The sequence below is a fragment of the Portunus trituberculatus genome, chromosome 3 (genome assembly GCF_017591435.1).
Source record: "Portunus trituberculatus isolate SZX2019 chromosome 3, ASM1759143v1, whole genome shotgun sequence".
Taxonomy (NCBI): domain Eukaryota; kingdom Metazoa; phylum Arthropoda; class Malacostraca; order Decapoda; family Portunidae; genus Portunus; species Portunus trituberculatus.
The window spans coordinates 7,180,255-7,200,768 of NC_059257.1; the positions used below are offsets into that span (position 1 = coordinate 7,180,255).

General features: G+C 38.3%; 1 protein-coding gene across 19 annotated transcripts in view; it reads left to right on the forward strand.

Moving 5' to 3' along the window:
- LOC123510399 (troponin I-like) overlaps positions 1 to 20,514 on the forward strand; it is a 43,223-nt gene that overhangs the window by 4,202 nt on the left and 18,507 nt on the right. For 4 of the 19 annotated variants that reach the window (XM_045265559.1, XM_045265618.1, XM_045265527.1 and 1 more), the window contains exons 2-7: positions 5,687 to 5,770; positions 8,075 to 8,120; positions 11,074 to 11,118; positions 14,649 to 14,774; positions 15,101 to 15,224; positions 19,008 to 19,108. In XM_045265559.1, the coding sequence (XP_045121494.1) occupies positions 5,745 to 5,770; positions 8,075 to 8,120; positions 11,074 to 11,118; positions 14,649 to 14,774; positions 15,101 to 15,224; positions 19,008 to 19,108 (468 nt within the window). In that variant the 5' untranslated portion in view covers positions 5,687 to 5,744. Of the gene's footprint in view, positions 1 to 5,686; positions 5,771 to 6,095; positions 6,130 to 8,074; positions 8,121 to 11,073; positions 11,119 to 14,648; positions 14,775 to 15,100; positions 15,225 to 19,007; positions 19,109 to 20,115; positions 20,217 to 20,514 lie in introns of those variants that run through there. The other 15 variants (XM_045265537.1, XM_045265656.1, XM_045265665.1 and 12 more) reach the window with 12 other exon arrangements.

A 20,514-nucleotide genomic window follows, 5' to 3' on the forward strand; every position in this document is an offset into this window, starting at 1 on the left:
TTCTGAAGACGGGCGTGGATGGGTGTGGGTGGGCGTGGGTATCTAGTTCCCTTGTAAGTTTTGACATCACTGTTTCACTATTTCATTGTTGGTTGGAAGAACGATCGGAATTTATATTTTTGTGTGAAATTTTGAAGGTATTTATAGATAAAGTTTGGTATTTGCTTATGTAGTTGGTGTTCTTTCTTCCTCCTCTTTCTCCTCTTCCTCCTCTTCCTCGTCTTCTATCTCTCCACTTCCTCTTCCTTTTCTTCTTCTAATCCTATGTGTGAATTTTTTTAAGGTTTCTATAGATAAAGTTTGGTATTTGCTTATTTAGTTGTTAGTATTCATTCTTCCTCTTCCTCCTCTTCCTCCTCTTCGTCTTCTATCTCTCCACCTCCTCTTCCTTCGCCTCTTCTAATCATTTGTACGGTAATTAATCTAGTACCATTATTACCTCTATTTAAAATCCCCATAGCAATTTTAATATGGGAAAAAAAAATGTGAAAAATGCTGAAGAATAAAATGCATTGAACGTTTTTGTAAAGTTTTGTAAGTTTTGCTGATCTTGAGTTATGTTTCCAGTTTACACCAGAAAGTTCCATAAAGCTCCAGAAAAGACGAAATATAATGGCAAACGAAATATTATGGTTAACGAAATATTACGGTTAACGAAATACAATGTTAAACGAAATATTATGGTTAACGAAATATTATGGTTAACGAAATACAATGTTAAACGAAATATTATGGTTAACGAAATATTACGGTTAACGAAATATCATGGTTAACGAAATATTATGGTTAACGAAATATTACGGGTAACGAAATATCATTGTTAACGAAATATCATGGTTAACGAAATATTACAGTTAACGAAATACAATGTTAAACGAAATATTATTGTTAACGAAATATTATGGTTAACGAAATATTATGGTTAACGAAATATCATGGTTAACGAAATATTATGATTAACGAAATATAATGTTAAACGAAATATTATGGTTAACGAAATATTATGATTAACGAATTATTACGGTTAACGAAATATCATGGTTAACGAAATATTATGGTTAACGAAATAATATAGTAAAATAGATGAATGAGTTAAGATTTTTTGCAAGTGTTACGTTCAGAGTTTAGTGAAAAATGTCTTGTATTCATCTATACCACAAATACTCCGCTGTATCCGTCATGAATTCGCTGTATAGACTGAAATGTTTCGCTAATGATTGAAACTTGCATAATAGTTCCTCGTATGCGATAGATAGATAGATAGATAGATGAGAAATGAGTCACAAAGACCACTAAAGTCATTACAGTGAACCGAACAAGCTAGATACTTTAAAAATGAATGAAAAGAGTCACCGTTGATAACAAAATAGATAAACCAAATTACTCTATAATAAAAAAAAAAAAAACTGTCCTAACTAATTAATGATAAAAAGAATCACACCGAACATAAAGATAACCCACACACTCAACAAATCAATTAGTGAGTTATATAAAACAAGTGAAACAGCAAAAAAATGTCCAAACTGCTTGATAATGATGAGAAAAGAGTCGTAGCGTTCATAAACTCATACCAAACACTCAGCAAGGCAATTCATGAGTCAGATAAGTAAGTGAAGCAACAAAAAGTGTCTAAACTAATAAATGATGATGAAAAATATATATACTGTACTTAGAGACAAATGAAACAGTGAACAGTCAATTAGTGAGTCATATATGTAACTGAAGTAACAAATAGTGTCAAAAATACTCAATACGAAAAGGCTATACTGTACTTAGAGACATGACCAAATAATGAACAGTCAATTAGTGAGTCAAATAAGTAAGTGAAGTAACAAAAATAGTGTCCAAGCAACTCAATAATGATGCAGAAAAAAAAAAAATACATACTCAAAGACAACCAAACAATGAACACTCAATTAGTAAGTCAAATAAGTAAGTGAAGGAACAAGAAGTGTCCAAAATACTAAAAAATAATGCAAAGGAGCCATACCAAACTACTACTAAATAATGATAAAAAAAAAAGCCATACTGTACTTAAAGACATAACCAAATAATGAACACTCAATTAGTAAGTCAAATAAGTAAGTGAAAAAACAAGAAGTGTCCAAAATACTAAAAAATAATGCAAAGGAGTCATACCAAACTTTGAACACCAATCAATAAGTGAGTTAGATGAGTAAGTAAGCCAGGCAGTGAGTCTCGCTACAAAAGGACAGTAACAAGAGAAGTCAAATCGGTCAGCTGAAGAACCACTGACACTTCCTTTAGTCGCCTTGTTTCCTTGGCCTCGTGTCGTCACTAGCGGGGACATGACATCATTCTGGCCCTTTTCCTACTAACTGACCTAGAGACCACTGTAGGGGAGGGAGAGACAGGGAGGGGGTAGAAGCATGCGTGGGGATTAGTAGTACGTCTGAGAGAGATGAGGAGGCACTGGTAGAGCTTTTAATGGAGCTGGAGGAAACAGAAGAGTGGGGAAGGAAGAGGAACGTGGGTGAAAACGAGGCACTGAAGCTTGAGTAGAGTACCAGTGCCAGGAGAGGAATGAAGCACTGTTTGGGCACTGTGAGGCACTGTTTGGCTGGCTGCGGAGGGTTAGTGCAGAAAAGAGGCACTTGAGTAGGGGAGGGAGCAGGAAAGAGACTGGGGTAGAGAAAGGAGTGCCAGATCGCGGGGGAGGCAGCGAGCGGGGCGGGACGTGGCACCCTGGCGTGGCACTAGCAAGAAGGTGTCCGGTATATCCTGCCTTTTATAGACATGGGGCGGGGCTGAGATGGGTTAGTTTGGCTCCTCCTACTTCGAATCTTGCCAACACTTCCGTCCCTCCCTCTCCCTGCCTCTCCCTGCCTCTCTCCCTTCCTCTCCCTCGCCCTGGCTCTCCCTCCATGCCCAAATATCCATTCCCAAGGCGTTCTTTCTGCCGCTGTGCTCAGTTGGGCCCGAGCCAAGGCACGTCGAAGCCAATAAGTAAACCACAGACAGAAACAGTTTATGCTTAATTGGAAGTTTACTTGGAGACTATGTGACTTGAGAGAGAGAGAGAGAGAGAGAGAGAGAGAGAGAGAGAGAGAGAGTTATATAAGCATCCACAAAAAAAAAGAGGGAAGGAAAGGAAATGAGAACGGACGAGAATAATCATTAGTTGGAAGGAAAGAAGAACAATTTACAGAAAATAACAAGATAATATGTACTCGTGGCCAAGCAAATGAAGGAACAGGAACAGAAGAACAAATGAATAACAGCTTGTGAAGAAGAAATGAAAAGAATTGAGGAAAACATGACCGGCCCTGATGACATTTTTTTTTTTTTTTTCATTTTCTTTTTCTAATTTTTTTTTTTTTTCAATGAACTCGAAAAAAAAAGAAATAAAAACAAGTGAAGATCGTTTGACTCCTCTGCTTTTCGAATTGCAATAAGAGCAAACATTTTCTTTTTCTTTTTTTTTTTTACTTTTTTCTTTATAATATTTCTTAATCTACTTTTTTCCAGGTATTTGATTAGAGTTTTGCTTGAGAATATTCCCAGTTTTTCTTAGTATTATTTTTTATCAGTGTTAGTGTCTTTCATTAGTAGCTTTATTGATATTCACTGTAATAATTTAGTGACTTTTTGATATATTAGTAATTTTTTGATAGATTTTATAGATGTTTTTATAATGCATGACTTTAGAATACCTTTAAATTATTGCAAAGTCTAGTTTTTTGTACGTAATTAACTGCCTGACTTAGAATATTGCACCAGGGAACATTTAGCAAGTCATTAGTACCTTAAGTAGTGATAAGATGACTCCCACTCTGTCGATTTTGTAAGTGTGTACCTAAGTAGAGAATGAATCGTTATACATAGTTACCAATCCCCTCACCAGCTTCTAGAACACACACACACACACACACACACACACACACACACACACACACACACACACACACACACACACACACACACACACACACACACACACACACACACACTTATCGTCTCTAGTCGCCGTAAGAGTAAGTAGAAAGTGTGCTGATAATAATGTAATAGTGTTCCTCCCTCTCTTGCAATGACCAGAGATGAAACACGCACTTGGCAGAATACCGAAGTCATCCTTTCAAAAGTTATATCCCTTACGTTTTCTATCTTACTTTTTTGCTCTCACGTTTTCTTTCTTTCCATTCATTGCGTTGCCTCGTTTTCTTTGACTTTCTGCCACGTGCGTGTTTTTGATTCGTTTTTCTTCCGGGAGCATTTTTAAAATTATAAATGCTATACTCTATAATTTTGAATGCTCCGTCCGGTTTGGTTTGAGAATAAGCATTTATCATTACTATTATTATTATTATTACCGTAATTATTTCATCTAACGTGATTTGTTGTTATTATTATATGGGTTACTATTTTATTTTATTTTGTGAAGGTTTAATCTGAGTCCCATTTTCTACGATGACTTCTGGTGTTACTTTTATATTTTGACTCTATTTATTTGGTTCCTGACATTTCCACACTGAGTTGTTCTGATTATTACTCCTTATCACTAATTACTATGGGTGAATGAGTCACTTTTAGTCATTATTACACTTGTGAGATCAAATTATTAACGTTTCTCCAATTACACTAAGAGAAAATTCGGAAACTTAAGAATTTTGGTTCCAATTTTAGTTTCTTTGTTATTTATTTATTTTTTTTTTTTTTTCAATTGCACTATCAGATTTTTCTATCTCTTTTTAATTCTAGTATCAGATTTTCTCTCTCTTTTAATTCGAGTATCAGATTTTCTCTCTCTTTTAATTCGAGTATCAGATTTTTTCCCTCAAGTCGAATATCAAATTTTTCTTCCTTTTTCTGTTTAAATATCAAATTTTTCTCCCTCTTTTAATTCTAGTGATTAATTTCTTTCTTCCTCTTTTAACTCGAGTATCATATTTTCAACTCAAGTATCACATTTTTCTTCTTTTAACTCAAGTATCAAATTTCTCTTGCTTTTCAATTGGAGTATCAGATTTTTCTCAATATTTTAATCAGAACGGCTCGTGTCTGTGTCTTCTGAGTCTTTTTCATCATGCACTGCGAGGCGAGGTGCGTGAGTGACATTGGCTCAGAAACACGGGTATTCTTGTGCATTTTATTGATTTATTGATTTATTCTGATAATTATGCAATGTTTGTAATGATGCAACACTTTAAATAATCGTGAAAGCAAAGATATGAGACCATCAGTGCTGTAAGATTTATTATTATCATTATTATCATTGTTTATTTTCTTTTGTTAATAATTTGGTGATAAGTACAATCATTTGACATGTATATTTGATTCAAGTCGAAATGATTAATATTTTTTTTTTGTAATTAACTTTATTTGTTTTAATGAGGATTATTTATTAAACTATCCATTAATTTCTCCATTAAAAATTCTTGCCTCTCTTTCTCTAACATGACTTTTGTTTGAAGTTCACGTTCAATTTTTCAAGTACAGAAAAATAACGTGACTGAAAAATAAAACTAAAAAAAAGTACAGCAAAAAAATTCTTCTCTAAATTAACAGAAAAGTTCTTATGACACTCACGTACACACAAACACACGCACATACACACATGGGTCTTATTCACCCGTGTGTGTGTGTCTGTGTGTGTTTGTGTACGTGTGATTGTGTGTGCATCAGTAACAATGGACTAACTATGTGTGTTTCTTTCCTTGTGTTGCAGCCGCTAAACTACCCCCTCACCCCCTCTCACCACCACCACCACCACCAACACCACCACCATGTCTTCTGACGAGGAGGAATACAGGTAAGACACACGTACATACACACAAACACACACATACACACACATTATGATCTTGAACAATTATTATATATGAAAAAAGTAATTGAACACAGACACACACACACACCATCAGTAACATCACACATTCCCACATTTATCATAGTAATAAGACAAATCACTATATATAAACTCAAACATTAGCAGTAAACATGACTCAAGGGGCTCCAGTTTTCTCTTTTAGGTACCACCACAGAAAATCGACAACCGGGCGTCTTAAAAGGATGGACTAAAGTAATTCAAATGCTAATGGTTTATTTTCTCCCCTTTTCTTCTACATGTTAAAAAGCAGCTCAGAGGAAGAAGGCACCATGTCGGACGAGGTACACATTTTCTGTTCCCTCTTACTTATTAATCTATTGACAATCTCATTCTGTCTCTTCGAATCTAAAAATACTGACCCTTTTTAATAATGTACGGTTATAATAATAGATCTCTGTACGTGTGAAGTGTTTATTAATGGAGGTACAAATACGGGAGAGGTGAGAGACAAAACAGACAGTAAAGGACAGGTAGGAAGGTAAGAGTTGAAGGAAAAAAAAAAGTTTGCATTATTCTTATTTCATTTTTTTTTTTATTTTATTTTTTTTTCTTATCACTTTTAACTTTGAAGCATCGAGTTTTTGGAGATGAATTAATATGCTTTTTTTTCTGTTGATTATTTTAGTTATTGGTTGACTGTGAACGACTCTCTCCGTGACGTGACTGACTCGACATTTCACTGACCTATTTTTGAACTGACTACAGTGAATAAGTAGACACGCTTTGCTAATTATGACATTTTATTGTGACTTATTATTTTTTTTTTCGTCCTTTCTCGCTGCTTCCTTTCTATATTTGTTGCATATTTGAATTTTATACACTTTTTGCTATGCTATTTTTATTTCAGCTGATGCCATTCCACCTCCTGTTTTCTGAATTTTATATCATTGAAAGCTTTTTATTTGATCATTTATCGTTTAGAGCTGGCAGAGTTTGGTGATTTTATGTTCTATGGAAAGCCCGAGAATAGAACCTGGATCTCTTATGACAAGTGAAGCAAATTGAAAAAGAGGATTTATTGTACGATATTCACTATAATTTTAATCCGATTCTGTTCTTATTGGCTTTTTGAGATGGTAATGGATGCAGGTTATATTCTCTATGCTTTCAAAAATAGTGATAAGGTCAATCTTTGTGTCCCTGCTGGTGGTGTTGGCTGTTCTTTAATCAATACTATTATGAACTACAAGATAAAGTTTTGAAATTATTTGCACTCCCAACACAAACTCGAAAACTAATGTATAAATCTGAGATATTTAATATTTCACTTTTACTGCTAATTTTCGTAACCTTCAATAAATAGTTCTGAAGAATATAAACCTATAATTTTATCACTCGTATTCCTTCACGTATAAACAACTTTTCTATTCATTGGTAGGATTTATGAAGGAATCTTTATATACCGTGGTTTTGTATGACAGCAAGCCACCAGCAGCGTTTTGTTTTACTCATTACTAAGAGATACCCCGCCCTCGCCTCTACTTGCCCGTTTTCTTTGCTAAACATCATACCTCTGGCAGAAAATTACAATGAACAACGTGTATAGCAAAATTAGAAGTCAGAACAGAATGCAGATGGAATAATGGGAAAGAGTATGCTTAACGACATACTAAAAGAATGAATTACAGCAAAGAGAAGAAAACGTAGATAAATCAGTGTTGCATGAAGAAGAACAATGAAGTAGGAAAATAAATGAGAAATTCAATTCAGTTTAACAAAAAGGAGAGGTTTTGAAATAGTGAAGACTCTGGCTATTAACCTCTGAAGCTTCATAGACCCTTCCTAATGTAAATAAAATGGTCTAATCACACAAAAAAAATTCATGATAAAAATGCGTTCCAGTACTGAAGGGATTAACAAACAGGGAGGTTTTAAAATAATGAAGACTCTGGTTGTTAATCTTAGCCAAGTAACCCTTCCTAATGTAAATAAAATTGTCTAATCATGCCAAAAATTCACGATAGAAATGTGTTCCAGTACTGAAGGGATTAACAAAAAGCAAAGGTTTTAAAATAATGAAGACTGGCTATTAATCTTCTGACCTCCATAGACCCTAATGTAAATAAAATCATCTAATCGTACCAAAAATTCACGATAAAAATGCCTTCCAGTACTGAAGAGATTAACAAAAAGGAGAGGCGAGGAAAGCGCGGGAGAATCAAATGAGCGTTGCATGACCTTACTGAATTGTCTTGGTACTAATGAGAGTGTTATGGGACCCTGCAGCAGTGAGGAGGAGTCTAGCGAGGAGGAGGAGGAGGACCCAGCGGCAGTAAGTTCCCGCCTCATTAACCCACTCAACCTTCGCCACACGCACGCACACGCAGCAGAGTAACGCACGCAAAATGTGAATGCGTGTCAAAAAATGTCGATTTGTGTATGTTTGTTTTGCGTCACTTGGGTTTTTTGTTTATTTTTTGGGGATTACAAGATGTTTATTTCAAAGTTTTTGGGATTTTTTTTTTTGGATTTTAGGATTACAGGATGTTTGTTTTCAAGTTTTTGCTTTCTTGTTTATCTTTTTTTATCTATTTTTTTTGTTTGGAAAAAGGATGTTGAAATTTTTTACTTTTTTGTTTACTTTATTTTTATTTCTTTACTCACATTTTCTCACTTTCTATCTTATTTCTTTCAATTCATTATTTTTCTTCCTTTCACTGCTCTTTTTCTTTCCTCTTATTTTCTCCTCTTTCTTTGTTTTTTTCTTTTCTTTGATTTTTCTTTTCCCAAGTGACGTGTTTTGAAGCATACACGAGTTGCCAGTTTTGACATTTGATTGATTTCTACCATTTTGCGTGATGTTACTCTCCTGTCATTGTTTGGTCTTCCTTCAATGCCAAGACCCTCAATAATAATAACAATAACAATAATAATAATAATAATAATAATAATAATAATACTTTACTTTTTTGGATTAAAAGAATAGTTTACAACAAAAAAGTGGATGAAAGTTATGATTTTAATTCTCTTTTTCGTCCTTTCTTGTTTCAATGTAAGGGTTTTCGGCCTTCAAGGAAAGCTACGCTGTTCCAAGAAATACTAAAAGAATTATATATCAATTAAGATTTTCTCTATCTAATCATAACTACTTTTAAATAACCAACAATAATCACTTGAGTAATCACTTTAAACCAGAATCTTTTTTTCAAACTTGACTCTTATTGTTTTTATAATTAACGTAACGAAATATTGAATGATTGAGTCAGTACCTTAATTTCCTTTTTGTTAGACCATTTTCTGTAGAGGAATTTAGTGATGACCATGATGTAACTTAACTTTCTACGCCTTACAGCCAAATGATCAATGGTAACTGTGTGTCTGTAGAACCGTAGCCAAGTGACCGTAGCGTAGCATAGACCATTAGTTATAGAGCTGAAAAATACCCCGTAGAATTTCATGAATATATAAAAGTCAATTTGGATTCATACTTGCTGTCACTTTTGGAATTCTCTGTAGTTGCTGTGATATATTTGTAACGCGGGTGTTTGTGGCAGCCCGTTTTCCTTACGCCCGTGTGGTTGTCTGGTGTTGTCTGGTGTTGTTGTGTTCATTCGTGTTCTAGTTCGGAAAAAAGTAACGTTCTTACTATACCGCGTGAGTTATTTTGTCATCTTTTCACCGCCGTGTCTTCTCTCCGTTCGTTTGTGTCTCTGCGTGTTGTCAATTGTACAGTCAATGTTTAGCGTACGAGTTTTAGAATGATGTATTGAAATTAGGGGCCGCCGTGGTACAGTGGAACCATGCGTGCTTTGGGGTCCGCTGGGTCTCCAAGTGCACGGGTTCGAATCCTGTCCACGGTCCGAGTGTAGGTTGGGCTTCCTCACTCGGGGCAACGGTTTCCTAGCGGCTGGGCTTTGACATAGGCAGCACCGCAAAAAGTACCCCCTTTAGCCCATAAATTCCCGTGAAAAGCCCACATGGTATAAATAAAAGAAAAAAAAAGAAAGAAATGTAGCGTCTGTGTTTGGGATGCGTTGAATCATTGCGGCGTGAATAGTAGTGTGTCATGATTTTCTATTTATTTTGCTAAGTTTCGCGGGTTTAGATTGAGTTGTTGACACACTTTTAAGAACAATTTACCGACTTGTTTATAAAGATCAAATAATTAGCGTTTTCGTCAAATGTTCTCTATAAAATCCTCCAAATCTTTTTTTTATCTTTGATTTTATTTTGGTTTCTGTTTTGTATTTTCTTTTATTGACACGAACAGAAACACTCAGTAAATGCAGACACGTTATTTATACATTTCCTTGTCTTTTTTATACAAATTTATTTTATTTTCGACTTAACATTAATCTCCAAATATTCACTCCGAGCTTGAGTGAACGAAACTTTATGAACTTTTCCCCTCAAAGCACGTGTATAAACTTCCTTCCATTACCTAACAGTTAATATCTTCAGAGGACTGGCATGTGGGGTGCCTCGTGTCCTGCCCTGCACTGCCACCTTCCTTAAGGCAGTGTCGACCTGGGGACTGTCCCACATACACTTAAGAAACACGTTCCAGAGCTAAGATTAACCACCACGTGTGTTCAAATACGTTTACTATATAACGAAGACGACATGTCCTTATAATTCAGGAGCTGATGTCGTTTTTCTGTACATACGACTTGATACTTTCTTGATAACGTGTCTATTCTCTCTTTACCGTTCTGTTTCCCGGATGGTTCACTACAAGACCGTCCCTGGAGTAAGACGGTTCCTTGCCTCCTTCTCTGTCTCTATCCTTTCCAAATCGTTTCCTGAAAGAAGGTGAATGTTTGTGTGTATGTGCGTTTGTGTATGTGTGTATACGTGACTACAACATACATTACACGCAGTTTTATCTATGAACTCGAGACCAATAGATAAAACGAGTGTGGAAAGAGTGAATGTCAGTGTAAAAAGAATATTCACAACTTCACCCGTCTTTGTGCAGTGGAGGTCAAAGGTGGAGGAAGTTTCTACACTCACGTCCACTGTGCTTCAATATTCCTGACCTTTGAAGTCCTCTGACCTGACCTGGCCTGCTGAGAGTCACGTGTCACGAGGACTTTGGGGTGGGGGGGGGAAGGACACAGAAACACAGTAGACTTGAACTATCGACACTTACTCCACCTTTCCCTACTGTGTGTGCGTGTGTGTGTGTACCAGCGGGCGTAGGGTGGAGGCGGGTGCTATGAAGAAACCGCCCATGCCTCCACCCACGCCTAACGCCCCCCGTGCCCTTTTCTCTCTCCCTACAGAAGGCCAAGGCGGCTGAGGTACTGGCCAGACAAAAGGCTTTGGAAGTATGTGAAGTGTGTGTGCTTACTAACTGCACGAGGGTCACTGGCCTAGCGTAGGGTAGCTCTTGTCAGCCCCAGTGAGGGTCTGTTGGTCACTTAGGTTATATTGCAGTGCTTCTTTTGATGTAACGTAAAGAAAATTGTGGTTCAGTCGATCGGTTTGTTTATCGCCTCGGTCATTTTTTGTAATTGTAACGTAAAGTTTAATTTTTTTTTTTGCTATTTTTTTTTTTTCGATCTGTTCCTTAAAAGTTTAATTTCTACATGCAAAGTAAAAAGTAATGGATTTTGTGTCAGATTTCTTCGTATATATTTGAATTCAGCTTTAAATACGAACTTTTTCATCTGTAATTTTTTTTTTTTTTTCAAATATCAAAATAATATTCATAAAGTTAGTAGGACAGTTAGGATTATTTAGCTGTAATATTTTGAAGTTAGCAATTTGTTCATTCATTTCAAAGTTTGCTGCCATTGTAGTGTTTCTGACGGAGGCTCACTGGAGAAGCATTCCAGTGAGTTGTCCAGCTGAGTCAGGCCCAGCACCGCACGGCTCTTCAGGCCTGCGGGGAGTGTTCAGTTCTCGTCAGATGGTCAAAGTTGCAAGTAGAGTAACATAAGACTGGATCCAACGAGGGGAAAATAAAGAAATATTTGTGCTCAGCGTGGAAAACATGAAAGAAATTTGCATATTTAGAATTATACATAAAATGGAATACAAATATGAAAACAATCTTGAAAAAATATACATGAAAATAAATTTGGAGTATGAGATTTACTTGAAATTGAACATGAATAAGAAGAAATACGTAAAAAAAAAAAAAAAAATAAATAAAGCATCAATGTAGACTTAAGTATTATAAATATCAAACTAAGGAAAAGTCTTCAAGAAAAATATTCCAAACGAAATGTGTGTTCTTGTGGCTTGTATTTCATCTTTCTATCTTTATCTTTCCCTGTCAGCTGGTCCAGTGCAGATGATGAATAAGATAATCAGTCTTTTCTCAATGGCAGTTTGGCTCAGAATAAAATCAAAAGTCCAATTCACAAAGTATTGCATTCATCTCAGAGTTAGACCTTATATAACCTTGTAATAATAACCAAACGTTTCACAAGGTCATAAGGTCACGTCTTGAAGGTCACGTAAGGTCAAGGTCAGCCCGCCAGCACCCCGAGTCTTGGTAACACTGCCTGTCGCCTCAATACAGGGGCGAGGCGGCCGCCCACACACGCCCACCCACGCCTATCGTACCCAACCCCCACCCCTTCCCCTACCACGCTGATGCATCGCTCACTCTCTCCCTGAGCCTTGGTCCTTTAACCCCCAGGTCAGGGCATAGCGTAGCGAGCATCGGCGCCCTTGGTGTGGCCCAGTGTGGCCCTGAGGGGGTGGCCAGGGGGGATCAATAGGTCGTGTGGACAGGGCCTCACCTCCACTCCCGGCGGCCTTGTGGCGGTGGATGGACGGGGGGCACCATTCTTCAGCCTCTCCTGTACCCTGGTGTCTCTTTGTCCCGGTTCGAACCCCGTCACTGCCTGAGACTCGTGCGCTACTCAGATATTCATGTACTTCCTCTATTTCTCCTTTTTTTTTTTTTTGTCATCTGTAGCACACCTGTCGTTCTCGCAGCCTCTGGAGTCTGTGGCCGATACTTGTCTGTGGTCTGCTGAGTTTGTAAAGGCATAGAATTTACATATCTGCCCATTTCTACGTGTTTTGTCTTTTTTCGGGAAAGTGTTAAAATTATCTGTCCAATTTCACGTGTTTTGTCAGTGTTACATCGTTTAATCAAATTTGTTTTTATATCGTCTAATTTATCCGTTTTTCTTTCTCTGGTGTGTAGAAAAAAGCGTCAGAGAATGGTGTCAAATTTTCCTGTATTATTTCCTTTAGTATCTCTGTATTTCATTAATTTAGTTATCATTGTTCATTATTTTACCATTTACATCAATTAAAGAGTCGCGAGACGAGAAAAGTCATTAAAGCTTCTTATGTGTCGAATAAGCATCAGTGAATGTCGTGAAGCAGATTTCGAAGCTTCATGAAAACCTTTAGTAATCAGAACCTTGACACCTTTTGAGTGATAATGTAACGTAACTCTTCCACCAGACGGGTTAAAGCGCGTCGGGAATGGAACATCTATCAGTTGTTCGTGAGGTGTATCTGTGGTCGGCGTGAAGCAGCTTCCGAACCTTCACCACTGAGACAGACTGCTTCGGTTCAAGTGTCCCGGTGAGCCACAGAGTCACAGACAGCATCGACTCTCATGACGGAGGCTGCGTGTCGCGAGCAGTGGCGGGGCGAGGATGCCGCGCCGGGGTTGGGGAGCCGCTCCCCGCCCCTCCGCCAGTGTGGGGGGCCGTGGGGAAGGACGCCCTCTCACCCGCCCCCCTCACTCCTGGGAGAGGAGGTCAGCTCTCCGCTACGCTCCGGCAGGTCACCATTCGCCAGATTATTGTGTTTGTGTCACGTAACTTTGGTATTTCAAGGACATCTAATATAAAAAAAAAAAAAAAATTTAAAGTCCATCATACCATATGAAAAAGAGAACTAATGAAAATGATCATATTGTATTTTTAGTGAATGTAATTGTGTTAATTTCTGTCTCGCATGAAAGCATAATCAAGAATAGCAGAGCGTACCATTTGTTCTGAGTAATGTAATTAAGCGAGTCCTGCAAACCAGTGCACGAATTGTGAATGTCAGTACTGGAAGACTCGACTGACCTGCCGTGCGTGGCGCCGCGCTGCCCCGCCACCCTAGCACTAGCACGTCGCCCTCAGCTTGCTGCGGGAGTCACACAGTGGCTGCCGACACAGCACAACACAGCACACTCCCACACGCCGCACAGGCACATGTAGCGCTGTATTGGCCCACACTCACACCTGTCACACTTTTTGTTTATATTTTTATACTTTTTTTACTGCACGTATCAATTTACTGACAGTCCCGCTGCTGCAGTTCATCCCTTGACATGCTAAATTGACTTAACCATCAACCCAAATTACCTTTTTATGATTTTTTTGAGTTACTGTTTATTTCTTTATTTATGACTCATTCTTATTTAACTTTAACATTCCCTTGAATGCGACACATCACTAATTTATCATGTAATCTTTTGTTTTAATAATTTCTAATACTACACAACCCTGCCTCCAAAGGCTCTCCTAATTCTTATTTTCTTTATTTTTATCCCACTTTTATTTATTTATGAAAACGTTCCCCTCTATTTCCTCGATTGAAAAGAAATTAATTGTGCTCAGTTACTTAGCTTAAAAGAAGGAACATGACATAACTTGTTGCACAGTTAACCTTTCACGATAGAGTTCAGTCCGAACTATTTTGTTTAAACTCAGATCAAAGCAAGTCACTTCAATTTGCAGTCACGAAGTCTTGCAGGTCACACAGGTGTAGACTCCAAACATCTTATCAAGTCAGTCATTATTAAGGTTTTCAAAGACCACTTAAGAGTAAGAATATCAGTCCCCCTTTCCTCCTCCCCTGGCCGGGAAACTGACCTGCTGGCGACTTACAGGAAGCCAAGAGGAAGCAGGATGAGATCAACAAGAGGAAGGCCGAGGTGCGCAAGCGCCTTGAGGAGCAGAGCGCGAAGAAGTCCAAGAAGGGTTTCATGACCCCAGAGCGTAAGAAGAAGCTCAGGGTAAGTGTCGTTGTGTATGTGTGTGTGTGTGTGTGAGAGAGAGAGAGAGAGAGAGAGAGAGAGAGAGAGAGAGAGAGAGAGAGTACTGAAGCGTTGAATTGAGATAACCTATTTGTGTGCTTGCTATCTTTATATTTAACCATCCATCCATCACCAATCCAGTGAAACTCGTAGTGACACCGAAGTAAATCATAGCAAAACCAAACACGTCCACTCCAGCGCACAACTCAAGATCCTTCACCACAACCAAAAGACCCATTCAGTCACCAACACAACCCGTACAACCTTGAACCCTGTAACCATGGCCTTCCTTTCTCTCCCTCCAGCTCCTCTTGCGTAAGAAGGCCGCTGAAGAACTGAAGAAGGAACAGGAGAGGAAAGCCGCTGAGAGGCGCAAGATCATTGACCAGCGCTGTGGCCAGCCCAAGAACCTCGATGGTGCTAACGAGGGTGAGGCAGGCGTGGGGAGGGAGACGGGCTGGCTAGGCAGGAGACAGGGGGTAACTGGGAGAGGGTAAAGAAGATACGTTGTTAGTTAGGGCAGAGGGAAGAGACAGGCATTGAGAACAGGGATTGGAAAGGGGTACCTGGGACTGGAAAGGGATAAGTGAGATTAGAAAGGGGTAACTGAGATTGGAAAGGGGTAACTGGGAGAGGATAAAGAAGATAAGTTGTTAGTTAGGGAAAAGGGAAGAGACAGGCATTGAGAACCTGGGATTGGAAAGGGGTAACTGAGATTGGAAAGGGAGAGAATACAGAAGATAGGTTGTTAGTTAGAGGAGAGACAGGCATTGAGGACCGGGATTGAAAAGGCAGATGAGATTAGGTAACAGAAAAAGGATTGGAATGAAAGGCTGGATTGTTTGAAAGAGGGATTGGAAAGAAAGATAGAATAACAAAGAAAAAGATGAAAGAAGACAAAACTAACGGGAATAGATGAATTAGATAGCTTGGAAGAAAATGATGTCTTGCAAAAAGAGAAGAGAACTGAATAACTTGCAGAAGATAGGAAGAAGAAAGAATAAATTAGGGAATGATGAAATGAAGGATAAATATAAGAGTACGATAGATATGTTGATAAATGGAGGGTATAGAAAGAAAATATAAATGAGAGAAAGAGAGAAGATACACTTGAGGAAGAAAATAGAAGAAAATGAGGTAGAAGAAAGAGGAAGGAAGAAATGAGGGTAAGAGGAAAAACTAGTCAAGAAAGAGAGGAAATAGAATTGAAGAGAGTTATACGAAAGAGGAAGTGAATAAAAATAGATTAGGGAGAAGAAAATAAATGTGAGGAAAAGGAAAAGCCAAGCGAACTTTTAATAGGGAGAGGAAATAGAAAAAAAAGGAAAGCAATGAGAAAATATGAGTGAAAGGATGAGGATTTACGAAAAGAAAGAGGGAAAATTAGATGATATAAAGAAAATAACAAAATATGAAAGAAACAGAGAAAGGTGAAGATGGAAGGATATACTAGCAAAAACTAATGATAAAGGAGGAGATAGGAAAAGATTGTTAATATAGGAAGAAAGGAAGGAAATGGATATAATGAATGAGAACAAGGGAAGAAGGCACTGGGGAAGAGAAGATAGATATGAGAAAGAAGGAAAGAAGAGAGTGAATAGAATGAGGAAGAGACGATGAAGTGGAGAAAAAGGAGATAAAATGTAGAGATAAAAGGAGCAGAGAATAGAGAAGGAATGACTAGAATGAGGAGGAGACGAGTAGAGTGAAGAAATAGGGGAGAAATTGTAGAGATAAGAATGAATAGAATAAGAAGAGAATGAAGTGGAGAAAGAGGAGATACAAACTTAATGAAGAGATAAGAAAGATTAGCAGGAATGAATAGAATGAGATGATGAAGTGGAGAAAGAGGAGAGAAAATGTAGAAATAGAAAGAATAGAAGGAATTGATTAGCCAGGTATGCTCAGGTAGGCTAACTAACACTAATATACACCTTGCCTCCCTCCCTATACAGCACAGGTGACCGCGAGAGCTGGCGACATCACTAATCTTATATTTTTCCCTCCCTTTCAATGTTTGCCTTGTTAGATCTTGTAGTCAATGTGTTTAGCTTGTAGACAAACACACGTAGAGTTCCCTATGTGGCACACGATGTTCACACACTGCACGCAAACACCTACACTTTAGTTCAAAACACACCAGCGAGGCGGTACGAAAATTATGCTCCAGCGTACGACGGTCATTGCATCCCAGCTGTACGATGATTTGTGTTCATGTACGGTACTCTGAATTTTCACATGAGGGGGAGTTATTACTGTATGTGAATGTTTTTCTATGCTTTGCTTCTCTCAGTCTCTCGTACAGGGAAGGTTTAGCGCTTTCTTGAGCCAAATTCTTAACTAACTGGTGATCTCAACTGTATTTTTTTTTTTTTCGATAATGTTGCAATGTAATTTACTTTTCAGATGGAAGATTTCAGTATCATTTTACACCTATTAGAAAAAAATATTAATCAGGTTTTATTTGGTTCCGGAATTTTGAAGGGAACAATTGTAGGATAAATAGTGGGGAAAAAAAAAAATTAGAATATTCCCTTAATTGAGGAGAAATTAAAGTAGAAATTATGTACAAGTGAAAAATTAATGATTCGTGAAGTTCATAGGTTTAAGAAAAGTCTACCACGTCCCTGAACAGAAAACGACCTGCTGAGGGGATAAAAGGTCACTGATATTAAAGAAAACGGGGAATTGGATGAAGATGAAGCTGAGAGAATCAAATCGTCACAAAAAACCACATTCCCTGATAGGTTTTTGAGTCTGGAAGCGAAATGAAAAGTGATGTTCAAATTACACGAAACAAAGAGCGATGTTCAAATTACACGAAACAGAGCGATATTCAAATTACACGAAACAGAGCGATATTCAAATTACACGAAACAGAGCGACATTCAAATTACACGAAACAGATCGATGTTCAAATTACACGAAACAAAGAGCGATGTTCAAATTTAGTAATGAATGAAGAAATAATCGTGATAATGAACAAAAAGAAAACGGAATCAGGATAGTAAATAAACAAGGGAAAAAAGGAAAACCGGATTACTATAAACGGGTAAAGAAAATGGAGTCATGATAATAAACGGAGAAAGAAAACGAAGATAGGTTGATAAGCAGTGAAAGAAAACGTGATTAGGCCCAATAATCCTTACAAAATCATATAATTTACATAAAAACAAAAAGACAACTAATATATTTGAAGGAGAACATTTCAAAATCTAAAAGGAAACAAAAATCAAAATAGGTGAAACGTCGAAATAAATCTGGTTTAGTAGAAAATCTCGTGAAAAAAAAAAAAAAACGTTAGAGTCCCACCTCTTACTTTATATGGAAGGAATTCAATTACTTGCAACGCCATAAGATTCCATTGAATAAACTGAGGCAGAGGATTAAATAATTGAGTCTCGCCATATTAAACTTTCTCACAAATTAAACAGTCTGTCATGTTACCGCGAGTTGATGTAAACGTTAGAAAGTCCCAATCTCTTTTACTTTACATAGGAGGAATTGAATAAATTGCAATGCCGAAAGATATATTGAAAAAAAAACTAAGACAAATTAAGATTGAAAGAAAGATATATTGAATAGAGTGAGGCAAATTGAGGTTGACAGAATACATTGATTAAACTGAAGCAAATTAAATAAGTGTGTCAATCTTACGCCGAATTGATGGAAATATTTGTGTTTCTTGACCCAAAGACTTCTTGCTGGTTCCATTTGTATTATTGAGTTACCCTTGTGTTTCTCTTGTTCAGTCAACCAAATTGATTAAAGTCTGTTGTGTTAAGTAGTTTCCCATATTAAGTCAAATTCTCAGCTAAGTGAGGTCGGTCATATTTGCTGCTAAGTTGATCAAAATTTGTCCGATTGAATAGATTTCCATATTGAGTCAAAATTTCGAAGTTAAGACAAGTTAGTCAAATCAAATGAAGTGTAGCGGATTAAGAGGAATTTGTCAGTCCTTCAAGTCTTGTCCAAAATAAATACTGCTCGAATAAGCGATTTGTACCGGATTTACTACCCAAATAAGAGATTACAGCCTGATTAAGCGATTTCTACCGGATTAAATGCATTTCACAATTAACCGAAGTATGACAGATCAGCCGAGTTTAAGTCAAGCGCAGTCGGAGTAAAGATGCGAGTTCCTCAGTAATCGCAGCCTTCCACTCTGAGCGAGGTGTCCCTTCACTGCTAAGGATCTCTCCCCCTCAACAGACGATCTGCGTGCTATTATTAAGAAGTACAACGATCACTGCGCCAACCTTGAGAGTGAGAAGTATGACGTCGAGATGGAAATCATGAGAAAGGATTACGAGGTTTGTATTCCCCCTAAAGACGCCACCCAAAAAAAAAAGTTTCTCCCCCTCCGCCCCTCTTCTCTCTAGGCCTCAATACCAATAATTCTTCAACTAACGCCCCCCCTTTGCGTCCCTCCCCACTCCCACCCCCCTTTTTAGGAGAACCCGCACCACCACCTCACCATCATTATTATTGCCTTTTTTATTTGATCTTCGTCTCTTTTCTTGATTTTAAATTCTCTTCTCTCTGAATTTTAGCTCCCCACTCCCTCTCTCTCCTCTTATCCTCTTCATCCTCACCCGTTTTTTAAAATTATTGATATTGTCTTCTGATTTAATTCCAGCCCCCCTCCCCCTCCCCAGCTTTAAACAAGGGGTCTCCGCCCCATCTAAATAATTTTATTTTCGTGGTGCGCGGGTTTATGGCTTTATGTTTTTATTTCCTTTTTCGTTTATTTTTCGTTTTTTTTCTTTTTTGGTGTTGTCGTTGGTGTTTTCTATTTTTATTTTTACATGGAAACTTTTTTTTTTTTTTTTTTGTTTCATGATTTTCCGGCGCCAATGACCTCAAGGCCCCTGAATGACCTCGCCGGCCAGGTCATGACCCGACCTTCTCGTTGTTGTTCTTGTCGTTGTTGTTATTTTTTTACATATATTTTTTGGCGTGACTGGATTAGCTGCCAAGCTAGCTGTTATTTTATTATTTTCTTTTCTCTCTTGGGTTTTCCTTCCCTCCGCCTGAACCGTTCACAGCACAACACCACCACCACCACCACCACCACCGCCACCGCCACCGCCAGCACAACCACCACCACCACCACAACCACCACCATCACATGTCTGTGCGTGCGTGACCGTGCGCGTGCGTGTCTGTGTGCGTGGCTGTATGTACGTACGTGCGTGTGTGTGTCCCGTGTTTACAGGGCCTGCGTCGGAGGGACAAGTGACGTCACATTTCAGCATTCAATAAAATAAAAATAAAATTGGGGATCTCTCCCTAATTTTGTTTTATTTTCTGTTTATAGCTGAGCTTGAAAAACTGTGTAGAGATTTCCATAGTCGCATAGAGCGGCTTGAGGGGGACAAGTGGGATCTGGAGCACCAGATCAAAATGAAGGACTATCAGGTACGCGACTCACTCACTCCCTCGCTCGCTACTGCACAGCCCCGGCGGCGGCGGCAGGCTGGCTGCACGCCGGTGCGTCCGGATGCAGACTGCCTGCCGGCCGGCCGGCTGTAGGGTGTCGCTGGTCTCCTGCGGCCGCGCTAGCAGCCTATTTTTGTACTCCGCCAGTGTCCTGTAGTAACTCTCTTCCCTTGCAGGCTGTTTCTCATGGAGGGCCGCGCAGGGCTCTACCCCCGCCGCTTGTCACACAATAGAGTTATGGCTAAATTATCGATATTCTCTATGTATGTATGTTTTA